The following is a 27513-nucleotide window of genomic DNA, read 5'->3' as shown; positions in this document are numbered from 1 at the left end:
AATTACGTAGACTATTTTGATGTTTCCTTCCGTTTGACATGTCACCAATAATATTTGTTTAAAAATAAAATCCAAAACAAATTTGAGAGGTCTCTAATGAAAAAGGAAATCGAAATTTAATTTGATTTGATTTTTTTTGTAAAATTAATCATCCTAAGCAAGAACATCTTTGGAGAACTTTATTTTATACGTATTAACAGATGATCAACGATCACCGAGGGACAAATAAGTATCTCGGAGTACTTATCGTCCTTAGTAAAATTATCCATCTTATAAAGATGAATTAATTATTTATTTAGTTTCTTACTCTTAGTAATAATTGTTCTTGAGAATATCCAACATCTCAATCATGATTAAAAAAGATAAGAGATTCAATAAAGAGCCCTTTAAAATAGTGAAACACTGCTCCTAATTAGTTTTTTCCTTAATTAAGATATGTGTTAACAAAAGACATAATAAATAGAGAAAAGACATATTTTCCCCCTGAACTTATCCTCCCAATTTACTTTAGCATTTAAATTTAACTTTCGTTTATTTACCCCCCTTAACATCTTTAAAGTGAATTATTTCAACCCCTAATTCACTTTAAAGATGTTAAGGGGCGTAAATAAACGGAAGTTAAGTTTAAGTGTTAAAGTGAATTAGGAGGACAAGTTCAGGGGAGAAAATATATCTTTTTTCTAATAAGTATTTTGAGACAGAGGAAATATTAAAATTCTACGCAACACGTTAAGGAGATACAATTATTGGATATATGCCAAAATAAAAAACAACCACGTCTGGTGGGTCAAAATGTGTATAAATTAATATCAATGGTATATAATAAAATGAATAATGTGAATTTCCAATTGAATTTAAAGCCAATATGAGTACACAAGGTGATAACTAACATTGAAGTCAATGTATATGGATGTGTAAATTGTACTCCTTTTGTTCAATTTTTATTGGTCAAATTCATTGATGGCCCCTAAAATTGGCACGAAGTTTCACTTAGGCACCTCAAGTGAACGTCGTTCACTTTTGGCACTTCAAGTAGTCATAAACTGTGTCACTTTGACACCTTTTGCTGATTCAGCAAAGAGAGTATCACATTCGCTTTTGGGCGTGTGACAGTGCCATTTTAGACCATTTTTCATTTAATTTAATCACCTTCTTCCCTTTTTTTTCATCCTACATCTTCCAACCTCCATTAATGGAGTATACTACATCTTTCAACCTCCATTAATTTTCTTTTGTCAATTAATTTTCTAATTAAACACAGGCCTCTTCTCGTCCATATTTTTTAATCATATATTTGAAATTCTAGAAGCTATTAATGCGGATTGAAAATATGGAGGTTAAACTTGAAGATCTAGTTTGAAAATCTCTTGTTTATTAAATTTTTGGTTGAATTTAGAGAATAATTAGATTATCTGTGTTATTTTAAGCTATTTTAAGTTCTCAAACGTCAATGTAGCTGTTTATGAGTTCTTTAGGGAAAAAAAAAAAAGGCAGGCTTCTTTCACCCTCAACCAAAAGAATTAGTTTAAGAGAATAAACTAGATTTGATAATTGGTAATCAATACATCTCGCTTGGTTCAATCAAACATATCATGTTGGAAGTGTGTTGGCGTCTTTTTTCGTTAAATTAAAACATGTTCCTTTTTGTTGTAATGTTGGTAAAAAATTTTCTTGTGATGCTTACATTTCTGATTCAATGATTGTTGATTCTTATGATTAATGAAATTGTGATATCTTCCCCAGTGCATTTCTGAAAATTGCTTTACTTTTGCGTATTTAATGCACGGTAGTTCTTTTGAATGACTGTGTTCTTTTCATTTTCCATAAAGAGGTTGCAACCTCCATTGATGGAGAGCTTGAAGAATGGTTGGGTGAGTAAGATGAAGTTTTGTAATTATTTGGTCAAAAGCCACGTGTCATTATTTCATTGGACACCTTATAATGTATTTTATTTTTAAAAAAAAAATTGTGGATACATATAATGACGTGGCAATTTAAAATGAGATGACACAAATTAATTGGTCATTTAATCCATTCTGGACGCGCATGCAATTCACGCACCAGAGTTGGTGTTGAAACGTGCCAAAGTGACAATTTATGGCTACTTAAGGTGTCAAAAGTGAACGACGTTCACTTGAGGTGCCTAAATGAAAGATTGTGTCAAGTTTAGGGGGCCACCGACTTGACTCATATCTTATGAAACAATGAATAATAAGATAATTTTACTATATTACTATTTGAATATAATAAATATAATATTTTGAGAATTGTATTGAATAATAAATATATAGTATCTAATAGCAAGAATAAAATGGAAAAATTATTTATTAATTTTTTAAATTGAACAAATATTATTGAATATTTATTTTTAATATAATAGATAAGAAAAGATGGACTAATGGAGTCATCAATGTTTGTTGATTAAATTCTTCAATAGTCAGTCAACTATTCCTATTAATGCATTAATTGATTGACTAAGACCGACCATAACTTGACCAACTACACACCCATAAGCTTTCCAATCTGTAGCTTTTCGGTGGAAAAGTTTCATAATTTTGGAAGTCTATTTGTAAGATTAATGGATATTATATTCATCGTTCTATGTGTTAAATCATAATCACGAATAAAATTATATTATGAATGTGTGTAAAATGATTTATATAATATTTGAAAGTGTATTCGTGCATATAAGCACGTGAAAAGGTTATCATACTCTCTTCGTGTCGATTTACTTGTGATTATTTTTTTAATTTAATTTTTATTTTTATTTATCACGTTTAATAAATCAAGAAAAGATATTTTTTTCTCATATTTTAACCTTAGCATTCTTAAGTTTAAAGGTAAATTCTACGGAGTAACAGTTCAATCGACTATATTGTATAGAGCAGAGTCAAAGGCGAACCCAGAATTTGAACTTGACAGGTGCACCTTTATATTTAACATAGTAATTAATAGTGTCAAAGTTCAACATGCAGTTCTTTGAAAACTTATTAATTATAGTATTTTATAAGCAAACTTTTAATATTATTGAATATCATTAATTAGATTAAATATGAAAAAAATGTGTTATCCATCATACTTGAATTCAATGCACTTTTATATTTTAAATAATAATAGAAAGTTTTTAAAAAAATATGAAATTCGAGAGATTTGCTTGCTAGATGATTGTACGAAAAACGTTTGGTTTAAACCTATCTCAAACTTTAAATTACTAATTTTTTACATAAAAAATAAGTCAATGATCAAAAGATAAAAGAAATAAACATTTACAGTACAGGAATATGGGGAGAATATCTACATTTTGAAGTTGGAGGGGAGCTTGTATTTTGAAATAAAATAAAAAATACGTTGACAATGTCCACAATACACAAAAGAAAAAGAAAAGGTGTAAAATAAATGATTACTAAGTAGGAATTTTTTTTTAATCAATTGATATATATATATATATATATATATATGTGTGTGTGTGTGTGTGTGTGTGTATGTATGTGGGTTTGCACTTAAAATTTCAAACAGAAAACAACAAACAGATAGTGTATTTGGAAAAAGGAGAAATAAAAAAATGTTGTTGTTGGGCTTCGAACCCGAGTCATCACGCAATAAAAAAAGACTTTAATTGGCATGCTCAACCATCTTGCCAATCAAGTTAATTGTTTTTGGGGGTGCACAACATATATTCAACATAACAACCTGAAATATATACAGATATACAAACTATATATACATTATTTTTCTCGAGGCTAGCGGGTGCACGTGCACCCGCTACTGCCAAGGTTGGTCCGCCTCTGCGCAGAGTGTTGGCTAGTTAAGAACTCTCACATTCAAAATTTGAAGATGAAGAGATGAGGATGTTGAGATGAATATGTGGACTTATCAGGAGAGATAGATTTAGAAATGAAATTATTCGAGAGAAGGTGGGAGTGGCTTCGGTGGAAGACAAGATACGAAAACTGAGGTTGCGATGGTTCGGACATATGATGAAGAGATGCACAAATTCTCCATTACGAAGGTGTGAGAGGCTGATTGTGGATGATTTTAGGCGGTGTAGAGGTAAGCCGAAGAAATATTAAAGAGAGGTGATTAGGCATGACATGAAGTGGTTACAGCATACAGAGGACATGACACTTGAAAGAAAAGTGTGAAGGACGAGAATTAAGTGAGGATTAGTGGGTAGGAGTGTGTCCGTAATAGTAAGGAGGAGTATTTTGTTTGTATCTGTGTCTGTAGTTTCTTGTTCATAGTGTTCTGATGATATTTGTGATCTCGAGATAGTTTATAGTATTACTCTATCGGTGTCTTGTTTATTTTATTATTAGCAATAGTTATCCCACTTTGTTATTTATTTTTATGCTTTTTGTTTATTATACTATTACCTGTCTTAAGCTGAGGATCTATCGGAAACAACCTTTCTACTTCATCTGAGGTAGTGGTATGAACTGTGTAATATGGTAAAGTTTCTATACTGATCATTATTTTCTTAATATGTGTGTCAAGTCAAAATGTGACAAGTAAATTCAAATGAAAAAAGTAATTAGAAAATAAAAAAAATGTGACTCTAATTAATTACTCCATCCATCCATCTTTACTTGTCCACTATTGACTTAACACACAACATAAGAAACAATAAATAATAGGAATAATTTTACAATATCACCCTTTAAATATAATAAATTTAGGGTGTCTTTGGTATGAAGAAAAATGTTTTCCATTAAAAACATTTCTCTAGAAAATGTTTGGTTGATGAGTGGAAACTATTTAGGGTGCGTTTGGCATGAAGGAAAATGTTTTCCATTAAAAATATTTCTCTAGAAATGCTTAGTTGGAGAGTGAAAAATATTTTTCAAAAAGTATTTTCTAGTGTGTTGATTGGTGAATGAAAAAATATTTTTCAGAAAATACATTTTAGTGTTTAGCTAAAGAGTAGAAAATACTTTTTAGAAAAATAATTTTTATCGTCGGAAATTAAATTTTTTAGAATTTGTTTCGTATGAAGGAGGAAAATATTTTCTAGAAAAATAAATTGTTGCTTACTTATATTCTTGTTTTGTTATGCAAATAGGAAAATATTTTTTAAAAATATTTGTCTATATTTAACAAAAAAATAATGAGAACGAATAGGGTAAGAAAGGTGGGATAAGAAGAAAAATTTGAATCTTTATTTAAAAAATAAATTAAAAAAGATTAATTAAATCTTTCTTTTTTTTGGAGGGAAGGGAGTCTGGCAGGTGTGGGGGCAGAGGACGCGCGGGTTCAGAATAGGTGGTGGTAAAAGTTTTGAATTTTTTTTGAAAGCTAAATTTAAAAAATTATTTTTTTGGTAGGAGGTTGATACAAGATCGACAAGGAAGACACTAACACACACCAAAACAGTCCATGATTTGAAGAACCGAGGACCTCTTTTGGTGACCCCTCTCGGATTCACTACACAATAATAATACAGGCATGATAACAACAAGATTCTAAGGTGTTCAACACCTACAATTAGGGAGCCACAAACTAAGATTACAACACAATAACAGGAACAAAAATGACACAACAAGGTCTTGGATTTGGACACCCAAAACCGAGAATGAACGGAACAACAATGATAAGATAGAATGATAGATAACTTGACACAAAATGCACAAACACTATGAACCAAAGTGTATATTGAATACTAAGACCCAAGAATGTATACAAATAACATCAAGTTCTTACGGTGACCTCAAGTGAACGGAATCCCCAAGCAACCAACGTTTCAAAACAAGCAACCAACACAAGTGATTCCACACTTGTATGAACACTCTCAAAGAGCTCTCAAAATATCATCTAAATTATGATAAAATGACCTAACATGTTCTATTTATAGCCTAGGTTTCAACTTAATACAAAATGACTAGAATGCCCTTAATGAGCCAAGACAAAGGAGAGGCTTTGGAGTGTGCATATTGGATGGCTTTGAAGTGTTGAGACTTGTTCTCTACACTTCAAAGCTTGTTTCATTGGTTGGGCAGCCACCCGAGCTTGAGTCTTTACGTATTGGTCCACAATTACGATCATACTTGTATCATCCTCTCCTTCTTGAAAAAGAATTTGACCTCGAATCCGAACCTTTCAAAATAATAGAAAGGACAAGCAAACACAAGTTACTCAAGGTATGAGGGTTAGGATTATTGTAATCAATCATAACATCTTGCCAAGGTAGCTCAAACTTCACATACACCCAAACATCCCTCTTACCCAACTACCCTCCCAAGAAAGAGTCAACTAGTCTGTCCACATAAGTGTGATAAGAAACAGGGAACAAGAGTTTCCCATCAAGTGGAAAACATAGACACTTCTTGGAACAACAAATAGTCTTGAAAGCTGAGATAGGAAGGCCATAAATTCCATGCACATTCAAGTCATTCCAAAAGACATCCTCATCACCATACTTCAAATAATCACCGGGATCAAATGGGTGGAGTGTCCATGGACACGGGTTTAGGATGCATTTCTTTTTTTCAATACTACCACTAGTACAATCATATATCCCCTCTATACTAGCATGGTCTGCAACAAAAATAACTAGAAGGTCATCCATAGTCAATCGGCCAACATGTTCAACATCACCATTTTCACACACAAGTTGGTCTTCATGACTTCCATAAGACAATGTACTATCACTTACCACAATGGCCTCAACACTAGATGGATCAACTAGTGTATCGATAATCTCAAGTTGTACATTATCATCACCAAATAGAGGCACATTTGGCTCACCTAAAGACAAACTACCATTCACACTTAGTTGGTTACTAGCCTCATTCACTAAAGTGCAAGAGTTAGTTTGATTTTCTTGTAGCTCATATGTAGCATGTCCACTCACAGGAACTTGATTAGGAAGACTTGGATTCTCTATCAAGTTATCCAACTCCTTGCAAAGAGAGCTTTCTGTCCCTTCTATTCTTTCTTCGACTCGGTCCATTATTTTTTCCATTCTCTCTATTCGACTACTAAGGTCATGTTTCATACCTATTATGGCAGCCATCAAATCGTTCATGGTCACCTTTTCCAATGCCATAGTTCCTAACAAAAGAAATTCTAAAACAAAAACACAAAAAACAACAAACTAGTTAATGTTAGAAAAGAAAGCATCTTCACAAGCTCTCAAGCTCTCACACTTTGAAATGTCTCTCAATTGGCCTCACAAGTGTTGGTAACTCATTTATACTCCAAGGAGATTACTTGGTACCAATTGGGGCTCGAGGTCGGAATAGATTCTCTTTTGAAACAACTCAAAGAAAATACATATGGACTTGAACCAAGAAACTACAACGAATTTTAAAAAGATAAAAGCACACAAAGAAACGTAGACACGAATAAACGGACCCAAAAACTAATTTACAACCTAGTAGACAATTACTAGTTAGCAATAGAATAAAAAAAATGCAACTAAGAAACAAAGATTAGAAACTAAGAAATAAAAAATTTGAGCTTAATTATGTTGCGTGAACAGTAAAACATGACGACGTGGCAGCCACGTAACTGGTCACGGTCCCACACAATTTTAATCACCAACTTGAAGCTTTTGTCTTGATACAATTTGGAATTGAAGAGTTTGCCTTTTGGTGAAAAAATTCAAGTCTTAGAAACTTTTTCAAATTCACTCAAAAAGGTGAGACTCGACTTGTACTATTCCCACAAAACAAGGTCCTCGAAATATGAAAAAGTGGTTGATAAGTCTTTGAAGTGATATGTTCAAGTCTCTTCACCAACAACTTTTCAACTTTATCTTACACCTTTTTGGATCTATGTTATACTTTATATTGGTTAAGACATTTCAAGAACAACAAGATCACAACAACAATTTCTCAAGAACAATAACTCCACCAATATTCATCTCCAAGTCCACAACAATTGTACCACTCGGTCAAGAACAACAATATCAACCCATGGCCAACTTCAAGTTTACAACAAGTTCAACAACATAAGCTCAAACCTTTAGATCTAGATACTTTTAGTTTTGGTGAGAAAGAAACCAACCCTAGAAACAATCTAAACAAACAAAAGACTACAAGATCTAGTCACAAAAAAAATGTCTCGGCCAAGACCCAACTTTCGGCCAAGAACAATCTCAAGAACACTTCACTTTTTTTTTATTTTTTTTAATTTTTCAACTCTCAAGCACAAGATTGATCTTGTTAAAACAAAATCAAAGATGACTTTGGTACCAAATGATACAAGATCGACAAGGAAGACACTAATACATACCAAAATAGTCCATAATTTGAAGAACCGAAGACCCCTTTTGGTGATCCCTCTTGGATTCACTACACAATAACAATACAAGCACGATAACAACAAGATTCTAAGGTATTCAACACATATAATCAGCGAACAACAAACTAAGATTACAACACAATAACAAGAATAAAAATGACACAACAAGGTCTCGGATTTGGACACCCAAAATCAAGAATGAACACAACAACATTAATAAGATAGAATGATAGATAACTTGACACATAATGCACAAACACTATGAAACAAAGTGTATATTGAACAGTAAGACCCAAGAATTCATACAAATACCATCAAGTTCTTACAGTGACCTCAAGGGAACGGAATCCCCAAGCAACCAACGTTCTAAAACAAGCAACCAACACAAGTGATTCCACACTTGTATGAACACTCTCAAAAAGCTCTCAACATATCATCTAAGTTATGACAAAATGACCTAACATGTTCTATTTATAGCCTAGGTTTCAACTTAATACAAAATGACTAGAATGCCCTTAATAAGCCAAGACAAAGGGGAGGCCTTGAGTGTGCATATTGGATGGCTTTGGAGTATTAGGACTTGTTCTCTACACTTCAAAGCTTTGTTCCATTGGTTGGGCAGCCACCCGAGCTAGAGTCTTTACGTATTGGTTCACAATCACAATCATACTTGTATCAGAGGTTCTAGTAGGGGTGGGGTTAGGGTCGGAGAGTAAGGGTGGGGTAAGAAAAAAATAAAAAAATTTGAATAATAAATTTAATTTTTTTTAGGGGGGGGGGGGGGGCAGGGGGGGGGGAGGTTGGGGTCGGGTGGTGGTGAGGTAAGAAAAAGTTTAATCTTTTAAAAAAAATTAAATATTTTCTTGAAGGGGAGGAGAGTAGGGGTTGGGGGACGGGGTAGGGTATGACATAAGAAAAAACTTATTTCTAAAAAAAGAAATTTTTTTTTTTTTGAATGGGGGTAGTAGGGGATTGAAATTCAAGATAGGGTGAGTGATTTTGAGAGTTGTATGAACATTTCAGCTTGAGAGTGAAGTTGAAAGAGAGTTTTGAAAACTATTTTTCTTACTTTTGAAGGAAAGTTATTTTTTAAAAATTTGATGAAAATAAGTTGATTTGAAAAAAAATTTCTAAACATTTAAGCCAACCAAACATGAAAAAATTGGAAAACATGTTTTTCTTCATACCAAACATACTCTTAATGATTTGAGAAATGCACTGGCTAATGAACAGTGTTTAATAACAAAGATAAAATGAACACAAATAAGTAAATTATTCATTAATTTTTTAAATTAAATAAATATTACTGGATATCTTTAATAACATGGACAAGTAAAGATCAACTGTTGTTGGAGTACATTAATTGATTAGTTTGGGAAGATGATGAATAGTGGTGCGTACTATGTAGCAATTAGTGTTTTTGGTTGGTTTAAGGGTTATTGATTAAAGTTAGGGATAATTCAACGACATGTATAATTTATTTTTGACGCGAGGGATGGTTGATATATCAAAAATCACTATTGACGAGTGTGTTTTCGTTAGTGCATTTTAGATGTTTGATAAAATGTATTGACTCCATAAATTCTCAAGTTGGTCGTAACATGGCTGGTCTATATTGTGTAGATTATGAACTGATGTTGGATGAATACATATTGTATTCATGTATTATATAGTTGGTTGCATTATAACATTGGAACATAAGATGGATAAGCAAGACTATTAGAATCTTGAAAGTTGGAAATTAAATGTGAAGCAAAGTATGTTAAGGCTTATTCTTCTTGAGAGTCTCTCTTTCATTTGGAGCAAGCATCGTAATCGCACCGCTATAAAATTACTTATAGGAAGTGGAGTAACCTCTAGTTGAAGTACCAAGGAAACTAATTAATATGGAGGAATTGACATACGTAGCAAAAGAAGGCTAAATAAAGATATCAAAGTGATATGCTCAGACTCAGAATATCTTTTATATATGTTTATAAACGAATTATGAGTAAAACGTGAGTCCGCACATTTTGGTGCGAGCGAGTGTGGTATCTCCTTACTTATAATTCAATTGTATTAGAGAAAATGGCCAAAAGCTCCCCCAAATTTCAACTGCACACTTATACTTTGCAGGGATCCTATGACCCCTCTGAACTATTTTAAAGTGGAATTATTATTCCCTGAAAACTGACAACCAGTCATTTGGAATGTGATGTGATACACGCGCTAACAACCTTTTTACACGTGTTTTTTAATTTAAAATTAATTTTTATTTACTTTATTCTCTATTTTTATCACTTTTCAGCATTTTTTCACCATTACTTTTCATCTCTTTTCCTTTTCAAACTAAAAAATTTTTTCGATGAACTTGAAATGGAAAATAATGGACAATACCGAATTTGAAATTTCCAATGATTTTGTAATCGGAAATAATAAACAACATCGAATTTGAAATTTCTGACAACCTTGAAGTGAAAAACAATGAACAATATCATTATGAAATTTTCGACGATCTTAAATCCGGAAATAACGAACAATACCAATTTTAAAATTTTCGATGACCTTGAAGCCGAAAATAATGAACAATATCGAATTTAAAATTTTCGATGACCTTAAAGTCGAAAATAATAGAGAAATTTTAAAATTTGCGACGACCTTGAAGTCGAAAACAATGGACAATACTCATTTTAAAATTTACGACGACCTTGAAGTCAAAAATAATGGACAATATTGATTTTGAAAATTCCGACGATCTTGAAGTCCGAAATAATAAATAACATCGAATTTAAAATTTTCGATAACCTTGAAGTGGGAAACAATGAACAATAGCAATTATTAAATTTTCGACGATCTTAAATCCGAAAACAACAAACAATGTCAATTTCAAAATTTTTGACGACCTTGAAGCCGGAAACAATGAACAATACCAAATTTAAAATTTTCGATGACCTTAAAGTCGGAAACAATAGAGAATTTTAAAATTTTCGACGACCTTGAAATCGGAAACAATCGATTTTGTGCTTGGAGATGAGGAAGATGATAAACTAATCTTGAATGCCATTGATGAGTTCTTGAAGGTTTTTGGTTGTGAGAAAGAAGAAGAAGAAGAAGAAGAAGAAGAAGAAGGAGGAGGAGGAGGAGGAGGAGGAGGAGGAGGAGGAAGAGGAGGAGGAGAAATTTTTAATAAATAATTTACGTTTTCACTCTCTTTAAAGAGAGTGAAACACACACTCTCGCCATGTCAGCTTTCGGAGGGTAATAATTCCACTTTAAAATAGTTCAAGGGGATCATATGACCTCCATAAAATATAGGTGTGTAGTTGAAATTTGGAGTAAAGGTTGAGGGGCTTTTGATCATTTTCTCAATTGTATATAAGTAACATTAATTTATAAACACGCTGACACAAATATATATTTATTTTTAAATCGAATTGTTGAAAAGGTTCTTGAAATGTAATTGTATTTTACTATCTAATAAGAGGCAAAAGGTCGGAGAATTAAGCAGCTCTCCGTCAACATGTCTGCTTCTGCTGTCTACTTCATCAGCTGCTTCTTCCGTAATTTTAATTATGTAATCTCTAATTAATTATTATAAGTTACTTATGTATTAGAAAATTAATAATATTTAATAAAAAAAGTAAAATAGATATTTATGACATGTCTACTTCACTCATAATTTGACTGTATCACCCATAGCTAATTATTATAAGTCATCTAAATATTAAAAAATTATTATAAAGTCATTTTAGTATTAAAAAATTAATAATATTTAATGTTAAATTTACTTGACGTTTTATATGAGATCCATTAAATTTTTTGCACAAGTATTTTAGGCAGGAGAAGCTGGCAGCTCTCCGTCACATGCCTGCTTCTCCTTTTTGCTTCATCAGCTGCTTCTTCAGTAATTTTAATTTTGTGAACTCTAATTAATTATTATAAGTTATTTATGTATTAGAAAATTAATAATATTTAATAAAAAATTAAAATAGATATTTATGATATATCTGCTTTAGCTACTTCACTCATAATTTGACTGTGTCACCCATAGTTAATTATTATAAATCGTCTAAATATTAAAAAATTATTATACAGTCATCTAAGTATTAAAAAGTTAATGATATTTAATGTTAAATTTATTTGACATTTTATATGAGACCCATTTAATTTTTTCCGCAAGTATTTTTATATAGTAATTTTGTTGTATCACTTCTAATTAGACATGTCTGTTTCGTTGTTTCAATCGTTATTTTACTATGTCACTCTTAATTGATTATTATGACCATTTAAGCATTGTATCAATTAATAATATTTGATAAAAAAAGGTAAAATAGATATAAAATGATAAGTTAATCAAAAAAATTTCACAAGTATTTTTTATAGTAATTTTGCTATATCACTTCTAATTAGTTGTTGTGAGTCATTAAGATATGTCTGCATCGCTGCTTCAATTGTAACTTTACCATATCACCTATAATTAATTATTATGTTCATCTAAGCATTATGACACTTAAATTGGAATAGAAGAAAAAAATATTATACATCACAATAATTTAAAACTTAAATTATTTTAAAAAATATAATTTACTATCAATGCCACAAAAGTTAGAACAACGAAACCGATCTATATTATTTGAAAATTATATAAAAAGTATTATAAATTACAATAATTAACAACTTAAAATATCTATATAAAAAAATATAATATATATTTTACAAAAATATTATAAATCACAATAATTAAAATAAATTTTAAAAAGCACGGGCTATTAATAACTATATATAAAAGGAAATCAGGCATTAATTTATATTATAGTATGGATAAGGTCTGCATACATTTTATGTTCTTGGAGATAAGCAAAAATTAAGGACCATATTGTTAGTTTTTTTTCCCTAATTTTCTTACCAAAATTAAATTATAAAGTTTTGTTTGGGGGAGATTTTCTCCCAACAATTTTGTGTTTTCTTTAATATTAGTTTTCATGTGTAGGTCAATTGGCCTAATAATATCAATAATATGTCTTTTTAGTATATTTTTATTTGTCATTTGAATTATCATCCTCTTGATTTGCAAACTTTAAGCTTCCGCATGACGCCCTCTCGATTTCGAACCCAACACATTTGGCCATAGATTTTTCAAGTAGTTTTTAGAAAAAAGACTTGACAAATAATGTTTAATCATACAACTTGTCATTCTTAGCCAAAGTTTATTTTTTAAGAATTTTTAAAAGTGAAATATGTTTATCGGTCAAACACGTGGTGAATGAAACTTCATCCAAATCTTCACCTAAAAATAACTTATCAAAAATATTTGAGAATCTATGATTAATTGGTAGCTAAGATCTGTTAGTTGAAGGACGCTAGTTGAAATATATTAACCTTCACAACCAAGAAGCATCAGACTTTATTTTTAAGAAAAAAAAATTGATATTCTTTAAAGTTACCGTATTTTTTAATAACCTGATATTTTTATTTGACAAATTAATATAGATAATTGCCCATCAAATTTCAAAATAATAGCTTATAAATACATACTTTTAGCATATTAATATACACAAAACGTACATTTTTTATATATTCTGATAAATTTACCTAACGAATGTAACTACTTTTGATCAACTACGTGTAATATAAGCTTTTTATTTCGCCATTAAAACTTGGCATGTGATTGTATAAATACTAGTTTAATATACGTGTGTTGCATCTGTAATTTGTGTATTTATTAAATAAGAAATTTTACATATATATATATATATATATATATATATATATATATATATATACGAGAAAAATAATTATATTGTTAGATTCAAACATACGAAAATGTCAAACCTAGAAATCAATACAAGCAAAATAGATGTGATAATGCATGATGTGTTTAACTTAAAATCACTCCCAAACTAAAGAAAAAAATAATAAGTCACGACAACCAATAGAAAGGGAAAAACAACTTAAAAAAAAGGAGAGAGAATAACATATTAACATGGAGGATGACAATTACAATGGTTGAAGAAAACATAAAATAGAAGCATGGGATGGGACAATATATATCTATAATCTATAATATATTAAAAGTGTGAACTCCTTTAGAAAAGTGATTTGAACTTTTCACCCTTCATTAAAAGTCTCCGTTTTTTACAAAATCGTCTTTTCACTATTTTTCTTTGAATTATTATTAATTATATTTATAATATTAACTGAACTCCTACAATATATAAAAAAAATATATTTGAATTAAGGATTCCTAAAATATATGAAAAAAGGTTCTTTTACATCTTTGTTTATTGAAGGCAACTTTTGAAAACTTTGATGCTTAGTAATAGAATTCAACGTGTATGTATATATATCTTCTTTATTTTCATTCAAGTAATTTACAAGTGGTAGATGAATAACGATCGGCTTTGATGCATTTTTTTAGGTAAATATTAAGTTTAATTATATTGTTTTTATATCTCTATTTTTGAGATTTTTTTTGTGTGTAAAGGTTAAGTTTAGTTGTATTATTTTGATATTTCTATTATCATATTATTTTGTTATAGTTTACAGATAGTAGATGTGTGTGGCTTTGAGCAAAATTTTTCTGTAAAAGTTAGACTTAATTATACTGTTTTGATGTCTCTATCATTGTATTATTTGTTGCAGTTGTAGGTGGCAGATGAATGTCGATCGACTTTGACAAATTTTTTGGTAAAAGTGAGATTTAATTAAATAAATTCTTCAAAAGATGTTGAATTTAATTATTGTATTCATCTTTATTATTTAAACAAATATCCTATTTAGTATAACATTTGACTCAATAAAATAAGGTACACGCGCGAGGCGCGTACACCTAAGCTAGTTAATATAAAAATATGTTCAAAACTAAACCTACATAAATTACAAAACAAAAAGGAGTCCTAATTTAAGAAAAAAGCTTGCCATATTTTAAATTTCTAATCCATTACCATATTTTAAATCTGAACCCATATATTCTATGATTCAAAATTATATATATAATTAAATAATAATTAGAGAAAAAGGGTGAAAAGACGATTTTGTCTATTGTAAAGTGTTTTAATGAAGAGCAAAAAGTTCAAATAACTTTTTAAGGATGTTTACACTTTTAATAGATTATATATATATATATGAACCCATTGAAAAATAAATTTTATAATTAATTCCAAAGAAAAAAAAAAGAGGTAAAAGTTTAATTAAAAACACCACGTCTAAAGGAAGAATTTAAAATATGACTCGTTGGCTCAAGTCCAGAGATGATCTTTTTTTAATATACTTTATCTTCTTATTTTTATTTATTTTTCTTCTTTTATAAAGTAGTGAACGTGGAAAATGAATATAAAATACATGAAAGGAAACATCGTAGCACCTTCGCAAGAACTACAAAGTTTACTTGCTGTGAATTGGTTAATTAAGTAGAATTATTTCTCAATAATGCTATATGACCTCTTTTTCTTTCACTTTGGCCAATTAAATTAATCTCTAAATACAAAGTAGTTTTAAGAACCATTAATTAGCATGTATAAGTTTTTGTTTTATCTTATCTTACTTATATATGATATAATTGTTAAGTTCAAAAATGATCATAATATGAATTGTTTCTTAACATTTTGTCCATTACAAGAAAAGTCTTATAAAAATAATTTCTCAAAAGATGATTTTGATTTTTCTTTTGTCTCCTTGACAAATTTTGTTCATGATACAATTTTTTACCCATAACACATGTTCAAAATATTTGTGGATATTGAATCTATACAATTGACCAGAAGTTCTGTCTTATTAACAAAAGTTAGAACTTAGATATAGTGCCATTAGAAATAAGTTCTAACTTTTCCTTTGAGGCCGATATTCAGGATATTTTTTTAAAAATGAATTTGCTTAATTGATTAGAAGTTCTGCCTTATAGGCAAAAGTAAAAAATGTAGATATGTTATCAACTAAAATTTAGATATGTTTCCCATTGAAGACAATGAAATTATTCAATTGATCAAGTTATAAGTAATCAATAGAACTTATTAAGCGGGACAAAAATTTAAGATAGGATATTTTGAAGGACAACAATTCAAAATTAGAAGAGACTAAGAGACCGTTTGGATAAGATTAAAAAAATAGTTTTTTTAACTTAAGTAATTAAAAGTTTAAAATAAGTTTCAAAATTAGAAGAGACTAAGAGCCCGTTTGGATAAGATTAAAAAAAATAGTTTTTTTTTTAACTTTAGTGATTAAAAGTTTAAAATAAGTGCTTATAAATTAAGAAGATAAGTGTTTGAATAGAAGTGCTGAAACTCGAAAAAAGTTGTTGATGCGTTTGGTAAACATGTGATATTAAGCACTTTTTTATTGTTAAAATGACTTAAATGTCCTTAAAGTTGTTAACACCATAATTAAGGTGAATTATTTATAATTTTTAATTTTAAAATAAATTTTTTGAACAAATCTCCGATTAATGATGGATTCGATGGAAACAAAGATGAAAGATGAAGAGGAAATTGGAGGGAAGAGATGAAGCGACGCGGCAAAGAGAAAAAGAAAAAAAATTATATATTTGAGGGCTACAAGTTTAGGATATTGTTGGAATTGGAGGAAAATATAATGGATAAAAAGGTAAATATTTTGGTCAAAGCTAAAAGAATTTTAATCTAAAAAGCAAAAAGTTGGGGTACCCAGCTTCTCACTTTTTGATTTTTTTTTTATCAGTTTTTAACCTTTTTTAAGCACTTTTGAATTTTACCAAAGACGTTAAAAAGCTAAAAAAAAAAATTAAAAACTAATTTAATTAAATTTTAATTCTATCCAAACGAGCTCTAAATTCATTTCCGGACACTTTGAAGGATACTAATAATTTTCTCCAATTGTTATTTCAGACTTCAAAGACTGGCGGGAGCTAAACTTTCATTTGCAAATTCAATATTAAATTCAGTAATTTTAACTTAGATTTTTTTTTTACTTGTATTATAAATGTTTATGTAATATATATAAATAATTTATTTTTTCTATAATAAAAAATTATAAATTCAAAATAGTAAACGCTACGGGCTCAGCGGTCAAACAATTTCTTGCTGGAACAAGACTCTCTCCACTAGTCAAAATATGTAACTTTCCCCAAAAAAAAATTGTTTAGCAAGGATGACTCCAGAGTTCACACTGTAGTTTTAAACGTGGTCTTGCCGTGTTGTGCACGATCAACTAAAGGACGTTTTTTTAATTCTCTCCATTTTAATATAATTTGATTGATTTGATATGGAAAATAATTATTTGAAGTTTATTTTATTAAATTAATTTTATTAATTATATTTAAAAATATAAATTTATATATTTTATTTAATTATTTAATAATCAAAATAGTATTAAAAAAATATAATAGTATTTATTGATTTGATAAAATGGACGACTAAATTTAAAAAAAAAAATTGAAAAAAGATCACTTATTTTGAATTAGAGGCAATATTTTACTTCTCTCTTTGTTTCATATTATTTGATTGTATTTTTAAAAATAATTATTCTATATAGGTTGTCCACCTTACTAAATTAAGAAAACATTAATTAAATTTTTCTTGTTGAAAGTGGTCACACTTGTTTGTAAAGTTCTCAATAAGTTTTTTAAGAGGTGAATTAATAAAATTACCTTTTTATTTATCATCTAAAAGCAAAATAAACAACTAATATAAAACGAAAGGAGTAATATTATACTTTCTATCCCAAAATTACTCATCACTTGTTTCTTAATTGAATTTTCAATATTACTTGTCATTTTGGCATATCAAGGAAGGGAGGACAACTTCTTTTTTTCTATTTTGCTGTTAGTCTTAATTATTTATTCTCCAAACTAATTTTAAGACGCAATAGTAACCATCAATTAATAGGAGTATTATGGTAAAATAATCATGTTAATGCTCCCTGCGTCCATCTTTAATTATTTATTTTTTTATTTTGGAATGTCCAATAATACTTCTTTAATTTATAAAATCAATAGAAAATTTACCTATTTCTATTCATTTTAAACTCCACATTAAATACGAATCAATATCTAATGCAATTCTTAAATTTATTATATTCAAAGAATTATATAATAAAATTACCTTATCATATACTGTTTCTTAATTCTCTTGTCAAAGAAAAATGGACAAATAAAAATAAACGAAGAAAATAATTATCTTTATTGAGTGCGTCAAGTCAAATGAAAAATAAAAGTGAACAGAGAAAGTTTTTATTTTTTTGTTTTGAAATATTATTCTACGTAATTTACTAAATTATATTATGTCTATCTTTACAAATTAAAAAAAAACATTTAATCAAATATACTTTTTCTTTATAAGTCAATTTTCGGATTTTATTGATAATTCTATGAAAACTCAACAATTTAATCAAATATACGCTTTATGCGGCATGTTATATCACATTATTATTTTAATTATTTTTTACAACCTATTTAATCATCTTAATTTATGTAGTATCTTTCGAATTTTGAGATTTAAATAAATTTATTTTTTATCATAATATTTATATATATTTTAAATATTTTGAATTGTCAATGTGACTTATAATACTTTTTTACGTAGTTTTCAAATATATAAATTTTATTTTAAAAATTAATAATTTTATGCCAAAATTCATGATCAAACTTACGCCATTTGACATGAAAAATAAAAAGTGTCATATAAACTGATAGAGAGAAGAAATATCATGATTAACTATTAGCTTTACATTAATTTAGTTTGTATCACGGAGCATCATATGAAATGAGGAAAATGGAGAATTATAATGTTAATCATATCACAATTTAATATTTTTTGGTTTTGGAGTAGTCATCATCTTAAGTTATTCATTCCAAATTAAAAATATGTTTAGATAATAAGCGCAAATTTATAGGGTATAATATGACGCTTGCAAATCTATGATGTTTTTTCAAAAATTTAGATATTTTATATAAATTATTTTGAAATTTGTAGACTAAATTTGTTGCCACCCATGTTAAAAATTTAAATAATACACTTGGTTGAATGTTATTTGTTCAATAAATTAGGGATCAATATCTGTATTATTTATCAGATAATTATTTTTGATAGATTCTTGACTTTTAAAAAAAATATAATCAAATTAGGATTAAAACGAAAGTCATAACATCAAATTAGAAAAGAATATACAAAAGATTTTCTAATTAAAAATATAATTTAAATCAAAAACAAAATTTTATATTAAACTCTAGCACCCTCTCTTCTTCCCAAACTAGAGGTGCATAGCTCGTGTCAGCACGAGCCCAACACTATAAATATTTTTTAGTACTAAAAATTGATATTGATGAGATATAAATATAAATGTACACTGATTTAATTAAATATTATTAATTTTAATATATAAATGACTTATATTAATTAATTAGGGGTAATATAGTAAAAAATGTTATTAATTGTAGTATATAAATGAGTTATAATAATTAATTAAGGGTAATATAGTAAATCACGAAGAAATTAGGGGTAATATAGGCAGACATGTCATCTATTTTTTAATTAAATATTATTAATTTTTTAATAAATAAATAACTTATAATAATTAATTAGGGATGATATAGTAAAATTACGGTTAAAGCAGCTGAAACAAACATCATAAATATCTATTTTTAAAATTAAATATTATTAATTCTAGTATATAAATGACTTATAATAATTAATTAAGGATAATTTAGTAAAAAAATATTATTAATTCTAATTTATAAATGACTTATGATAAATAATTAAGCATAATATAGTAAATCATGGAGCAATTAGGGGTAATATAGGCAAACATGTCATCTATTTTTTAATTAAATACTATTAATTTCTTAATAAATAAATAACTTATAATAATTAATTAGGGATTATATAGTAAAATCACGGTTAAAGCAGATGAAACAAACGTCATAAATATCTATTTTTTAATTAAATATTATTAATTCTAATATATAAATGACTTATAATAATTATTAGGGGTAATATACTAAAAATATATTATTAATTCTAATATATCAATGACTTATAATAATTAATAAGGGGTAATATAGTAAATCATTGAGCAATTAGGGGTAAAATAGTAAATAACGAAGCAGTGGTCAAAACCAAATGACTTATAATAATTAATTAGGGGTAATACAGTAAAAAAAAATTATTAATTCTAATATATAAATGACTTATAACAATTAATTAGGGGTAATATAGTAAATTACAGAGCAATTAGGGGTAATATAGGCAGACATGTTATCTATTTTAATTAAATATTATAAATTAAATATTATTAATTCTAATATATAAATGGCTTATAATAATTAATTAGGGATAATATAGTAAATCACGGAGCAATTAGGGGTAATATAGTAAATAATAGGGGTATTATAGTAATCTATTTTTAATGAAATATTATTAATTTTTTAATACATAAATGACTTATAATAATTAATTATGGATGATATAGTAAAATCACGGTTAAAGCAGCTGAAACAAACATTATGAATACCCATTTTTTCAATTAAATATTATTAATTCTAATATATAAATAAATATAATAATTAATTAGCGGTAACATAATAAAAAATATTATTAATTCTAATATATAAATGACTTGTAATAATTAATTAGGGATAATATAGTAAATTACGGAGCAATTAGGGTGTAATATAGTAAATGATAGGGGTAATATAGTAAATGAAGAGGTGGTTGACTTATAATAATTAATTAGGGATAATATAATATAAAAATATTATTAATTCTAAGATATAAATGACTTATAATAATTAATTAGGGATAATATAGTAAACTACGGAGCAATTAGGGGTAATATAGTAAATGATAGGGGTTAATATAGTAATCTATTTTTTTGAATTAAATATTATTAATTTTTTAATACAGAAATCACTTATAATAATTAATTAAGGATGATATAGTAAAATCACGGTTAAAGCAGCTGAAACAATCGTTATAAATATCTATTTTTAAATTAAATATTATAAATTCTAATATATAAATGACTTATAATAATTTATTAGGGGTAATATAATAATAAAAATCATTAAGTCTAATATATAAATGACTTGTAATAATTAATTAGGGATACTATTGTAAATTATAGAGCAATTAAGATGTAATATAGTAAATGATTGGGGGTAGTATAGTAAATGAAGAAGTGGTCGAAACCACCTCACTAGATGTGCATGACCCGTGTCAGCATGGGCCCAATACTATAGACATCTTTTAGCACTAATATTTGATATTGATGAAATACAAACATAAATGTACATTGATTTAAAACGATAACTTTTTAAATAATAACTATTTGACGGTACTCGCTAAGAAGTGAAGTTTGTGTGATGTGTCGTGTAGTCGAGTTATTTTAATTGTTTGATGATAAGATTGAGACCTGTTACAAAATATAGAAAAGATGTAGAACTAATATTCATAGGATTATATCATACAAAAACTGGAACAAAAGATACTTCAATTAACAATAAAGTCTTGGATCATCTTCTCAAAGATGATTATGGTTAAAGCAGCTGCAACAAATATGTCATAAACGCATATTTTTCTTGTTTTAATTAAATACTATTAATTTTCTATTATATAAATGACTTATAGTAATTAATTAAGGGTGATATAGTGAAATCACGATGCAGCTCTTGAAGCAGTCATGTTGAAATCAATATTTTAATTAAATATTATGAATTTTTTAATACATAAATGACTAATAAAAAAATATTATTAATGATAATATATAAATGACTTATAATAATTAATTAGGGGTAATATAGTAAATCATTGAGCAATTAGAGGTAATATAGTAAAATGACTTATAATAATTAATTAGGGGTAATATAATAAAAAATATTATTAATTCTAATATAGAAATGACTTATAATAATTAATTAGGGGTAATATAGTAATTGATGAAGCGCTGGTCGAAATCATAAGCAGACATGTCATCTATTTTTTTAAATTAAATATTATTAATTTTTTAATACATAAATGACTTATAATAATTAATTAGGGATGATATAGTAAAATCACAGTTAAAGCAGCTGAAACAAACATCATAAATATCTATTTTTTAATTAAATATTATTAATTCTAATATATGAATGACTTATAATAATTAATTAGGGGTAATATAATAAAAAATAGTATTAATTCTAACATATAAATGACTTATAATAATTAATTAGGAGTAATATAGTAAATCACGGAATCAGAGATAATATAGTAAATGACGAAGCAGCTGGTTTTTTAATTAAATATTATTATTTTTTAATACATAAATAACTTATAATAATTAATTAGGAATGATATAGTAAATCATGGTTAAAGCAGCTGAAACAAACGTCATAAATATCTATTTTTTTTAATTAAATATTATTAATTTTAATATATAAATGACTTCTAATAATTAATTAATTTGAATATATAAATGACTTACAACCTTTCTACTTCTCTTGAAGTAGTGGTATGGACTGCATACATCTTACCCCAGACCCCACTATGTGAGAATACACTAGGTTTGTTGTTGTTGTATATAAATGACTTATAATAGTTAATTAGAGGTAATATAATAAATCACTGAACAATTAGGGTTAATATAGACATGCATGTCATTACTTTTTAATTGAATATTATTAATTTTTTAATATATAAATGACTTATAATAATTAATTAGGAATGATATAGTAAAATTACGATTAAAACAATTGAAACAAACGTGATAAATATCTATTTTTTAATTAAATATTATTAATTCTAATATATAAATAACTTATAATAATTAATTAATTGTAATATAATAAAAAATATTATTAATTTTAATATATAAATAATTTATAATAATTAATTAAAAATAATATAATAAATTACGAAGTAATTAAGAATAAAATGATAAATAAAAAAGAGCCGGTAGAAACCAGCTCTTCTATAATATAGAAAAGAAAAGCCTTCACATTTATGCTGACATATCATTTCCATTAGCCATTTTGCACGTCATCAAAAGTACTTCTTCCACATTCTACAACCCAAAAAATAAAAAAGTCCAACTAATAAAATAATTAATTTAACCAATAATAATTGATCCTTCCTCCTCATTACTTTATTTCACCTAGAAGATTAATAAATTCAAAATATTCCAAAAGTTTTTACACTATTTATATCTATGGTCTTCATTGATTGATCTCTCTTACTTATAACTCGAAAAAACTCCAAGAAAGTCCCACCAATATTTCTTCTAAGTTTTTCTTCATCTTTTTTTATTGAACTTTACATCATGTCTTCTTTGTTGACTTCTCAAGGTGTTGTATTTGCAACAGCCATGGCTGTTTCTGCAGGCACTATGATCCTTTTAGCTGCTTTTCGTCTTCAAAAATCTCATGAATTCTCCTTCAACACCATTTCCCATATCCCTCCTCGATCTTGTATCTCTATGGGTACGATATACTTTCTCTTTTACTCTGTTTCATTTATATATTTTGAAAATTCTTTAATTGCAGAGTTGGAGCTCTTAATTAAGCAAATTTATGGTTAAGTCCCTATTTAATGTATGAATTTAGCACAAGGTACTTGTTACCAATGAGGATCAGAGTTGGTTGATGATGCTTACTAAGTACTCTTTATAGTTCAAAGTCATCCCTTTTTCTAGATTTTGAGAAACTTCTCATTCTATCCTAAGCAAAATACTTTTGTGGCTGTAAGAAAAGTCACGTCATGCTTGAAATCACAAATTTCAAGAAAAATTCTGATATACACTAAAAACAATGAAAAAGATTCATGTCAAATCACATACTATCATATGAAATGGCAGGGGAAAACACTTGCAATAACAGATTAAAATGTTTTAACAATGTTAAATTTATTTTTATTATTGATATATATTAATTAGTTTTATATGTTAGTTGATGGAGCCTTTTTGTGTTTCTTTTATAGATGGAAAGAAGAAGGAGAAAAAGAAGAAGAGGGTGAAATTTGCAGAAGATGTCGTGGAGCCAAGTGGGAATAGTGAAGAATACAGAAAGCTCCATTATTTAAACAATAACAATAATTTCCGTCATGGAAACGAAGATAAAGTCTTTTCTTCTTTGTCGAAGACAAATTCAAACGAGTTAAAGAAGAGTGGGAAAGAGCAAGAAATGCCAGCCAATAGGGTGGCCCTGTACAATGCTATGCTCAAGGGTCGGGTCATCAACCGGGTCACCTATTCCTATTGATCCATTTGGGTTTCTAATTATTACCAAAATGTCCTTTTTCTAACCTCTAATTTATGTAAAAAGAAAATTTAGTCATACTTCTTTTAGCCATCTGATGTTTGAAAATCTGTATCGTATGTGATTCATTTAAGAGGTTAGTAGTTTCAGATTCGAGCTTGACATCTTCAATTGTAGTGTTTGAATCCCGGTGAAAGATAAATTGAATTTAGTTTTTGAGGTGGTGGTCCTGGTCCATGTAATCACATGGGAGAGTAGTTTTAATTAGAATTTTTTTAAAAAAGAATTTGGGTAGTTGTGATGTGTATTTTGGGTAAAATTCTTAAAAGGGAGACATATTTTACATGTATTAATTTTTACAGAAGGTGATATTTGAATACATGAAGGATGTGAATTCTGACCAATATTGAGTCAATTCAAGTAGGTTGACTCATTCTCGTTGTACATTGGAGCTGTTTCAAATGGAAAAAGAGGATTTATTAAATTAAATTTGTTATTAGTACTTTTGACGGAGGATTAAGGTTGATTATTGTTAGAAAATTGCTGAAATATTTCTATAAAATGAAAAAGGGTTTAAAATATCCTTTACTTATTAAAAATAGTGCAGAAATATTTTCCATCCACCTTTTAGCTCTATAATGCCCTTCACATTCACCTTTTGGCTTCAAAATGTCCTTCACATCTACCTTTGGACTTTAAAATACTCTTTATTTAATATTTTTAATATTAAATAAATAAAAAATGTTTGATTAATGAAGTGACACATTTTCATTGATCCGCATTTTATCAACTAAATTTTTTTAAAAACTCTATCTCACAATGTCTTGTTTTGAAATTCATAATCTAATACTTTTTGTACATTGAAATTCATGTGATGACAACTAATAACTTCTTGTGCACTCATCGAACATGTAATGGTTCTTCGAATAGAACAATGCTCACCACATGATTTTTACAAGTTGAGATCTTGATTATGGGAGCTTCAGTTGTAGAATTTTTTTTGAAGCATACAAAAGAAATGATGCTTTGCCCGGTGAAGTACAACACTAAAGTGCATGTAAATGAAAAAGGGCTTTAGAAATTAATTATTGTAGACCAATAGATGATTTTGTCTGTCTTTAGTAATTCTAGGATTCAAGATAATTTTCTCTAAAGTGATATCAATGACATTGAATATAGCAACACCCATCTGCCGAAATGTATTGTGAACACTATTATAACAGAAGTAGTCATGGTATAATTACTTTGTATCTAAATATATTAAAGTAATTTGTATGATATTTGGTCATAAGGTTCGGTAAATCTCATTCCACTTCCCACGCATAAAACAGGGCATGGTAATTTACCTCTAAAGCAGAGACCAAAAAGCAAATTTTGACCTGATTTCACAAACTCTAAAGAAAGAAAGAAACTTATGGTGTAATCCTTAGAAAGAATACCAGACACATATATTCATTCACAGAAAAAAAATGCATACTTTGACATGATTTCACAATAAAAAGTACTAAAATATTAATATATTAGTATTGATCATCGGGTACAGATGAGGTAGGTGTTGTGGGTTAGAATTTTAAAATTTTTTAAATAATAAAATGGGAACCAATGAAAATGTGCCACTTCATTAATAAAATATTTTTTATTTACTTAATATTGAGAATATTAAATAAATGACATTTTGGAGCTCACATGTAGATGTGAAACACATTTTGGAGATCAAATGTAGATGTAAAGGACATTTTAGAGCCCTAAGATTGATGTGAAGGGCAATATAGAGCTAAAAGATGAATGAAGAACATTTTTGTACCATTATTAACAGTTAAAGGACATTTTAGACCCTTTTCCCTTAAAATGACTTTTTAGAAAAGTACTTTTGAAAAAATTCAATTGATATTTGGCCAATTTATTTAAAAAATGCTTTTAATAAATAGATTGTGTTTGACTAAATTTTTTTTTCAAAAAAAATACTTTTGAGAGATAAACAATGAAGAACGACATTTATTCATAGACATTCCCTATTAAGATTATTTTATAGAGAAAAATTATTTTAAATATCTTTTATGATATTTTTAGTTAAATTTTTATATTTATTTAATTACAAAATATATATTACAAAATTTTTAATCAATATTTATATACATAGATGGATAAAAAATATTAAATATTAATATAATGATTCAAATATCCTTAAAACATCAAGAAAAATGAATTTAAAAATTATTTCATAAATTAAATAACTACATATAAAAAAATTAACCACAAAAATAAATAGTTCTTCATACATCACAAAAATAGTTGATGGCCACCAAAAATTTTTTTTAGAAAAAAATTATATGTATACTATGTCATTTATTGCCACTAACAATAAAAAATAAAGAATTATGTGTTCATTTATCATCATCATCAATTTTATTTTTGATTTTTTTTAAAGAAAAGGAGTGAGTAGTAAGATAATACAATATATAAATTATAAACTAAAATAAAGAATTTGTGATGTAAACTGAAGAATAAAATTTTAAAATAGAACTTTAATCAAAATTATGATATATGCTAATTAACTATAAGGGATATTTGGTATACTAGTCAAGTGTACGTGCTTTGCACGTGTGTCACATTAATTAATAATAAAGTAATGAAATAAAAATTAAAATAGTGTAAAATTATACTGCATAAACGTAATATCAAACTACTTACATATAAATCAATAACAAATTCTTTGACTATATGAATATTTTCATATCGCATATAAAAATGAGAGTTTTTATTGCTTAACTGAAAAATAGAACTATTAAGGACCAAAATCGATATGAAATATCTTATTGACTTGATTATTAATTTAGCATGTTTAGAAATCAAAAACTAATGAATCGAATCAGTAATGCATAAAATTGAACTATAAACCAACCGATAAGAACCCTTTAATTGTTATCATAGAAGTCTTTGTATTTATAATTCAAAATAGAAAAGAATGCAAGAAAAATTTGTTTGTAGTTAAAATAGAAAATAAAAAAATAAAGACTTTAAAACCAAATGGAGCTCAAAGTGTTCTTTTCTATTTAACTCAATATATACCCTATTATCTTAAAAAATTGCATAAA

General features: G+C 27.5%; 1 protein-coding gene across 1 annotated transcript; it reads left to right on the top strand.

Moving 5' to 3' along the window:
- The first annotated feature begins 23260 nt into the window (after positions 1 to 23260).
- Positions 23261 to 24712, top strand: LOC124885562. The gene is made up of 2 exons (XM_047393470.1): positions 23261 to 23644; positions 24141 to 24712. The coding sequence occupies exons 1-2, from the start codon at positions 23485 to 23487 to the stop codon at positions 24419 to 24421; spliced, it is 441 nt and encodes a 146-aa protein (XP_047249426.1). The 5' UTR covers positions 23261 to 23484; the 3' UTR covers positions 24422 to 24712.
- The last annotated feature ends 2801 nt before the right edge of the window (positions 24713 to 27513 follow it).

The sequence above is a fragment of the Capsicum annuum genome, chromosome 7 (assembly GCF_002878395.1).
Source record: "Capsicum annuum cultivar UCD-10X-F1 chromosome 7, UCD10Xv1.1, whole genome shotgun sequence".
NCBI lineage: Eukaryota > Viridiplantae > Streptophyta > Magnoliopsida > Solanales > Solanaceae > Capsicum > Capsicum annuum.
This window is presented reverse-complemented; position numbering and strand designations above follow the sequence as displayed.

Bases quoted from the DNA above. Each gene is read 5' to 3' on its own strand.
- LOC124885562 (XM_047393470.1), top strand. From the start codon at position 23,485: ATGTCTTCTTTGTTGACTTCTCAAGGTGTTGTATTTGCAACAGCCATG. The intron at 23,645-24,140 runs GTACGATATACT...TTTCTTTTATAG, and splicing joins TCGATCTTGTATCTCTATGG to ATGGAAAGAAGAAGGAGAAA.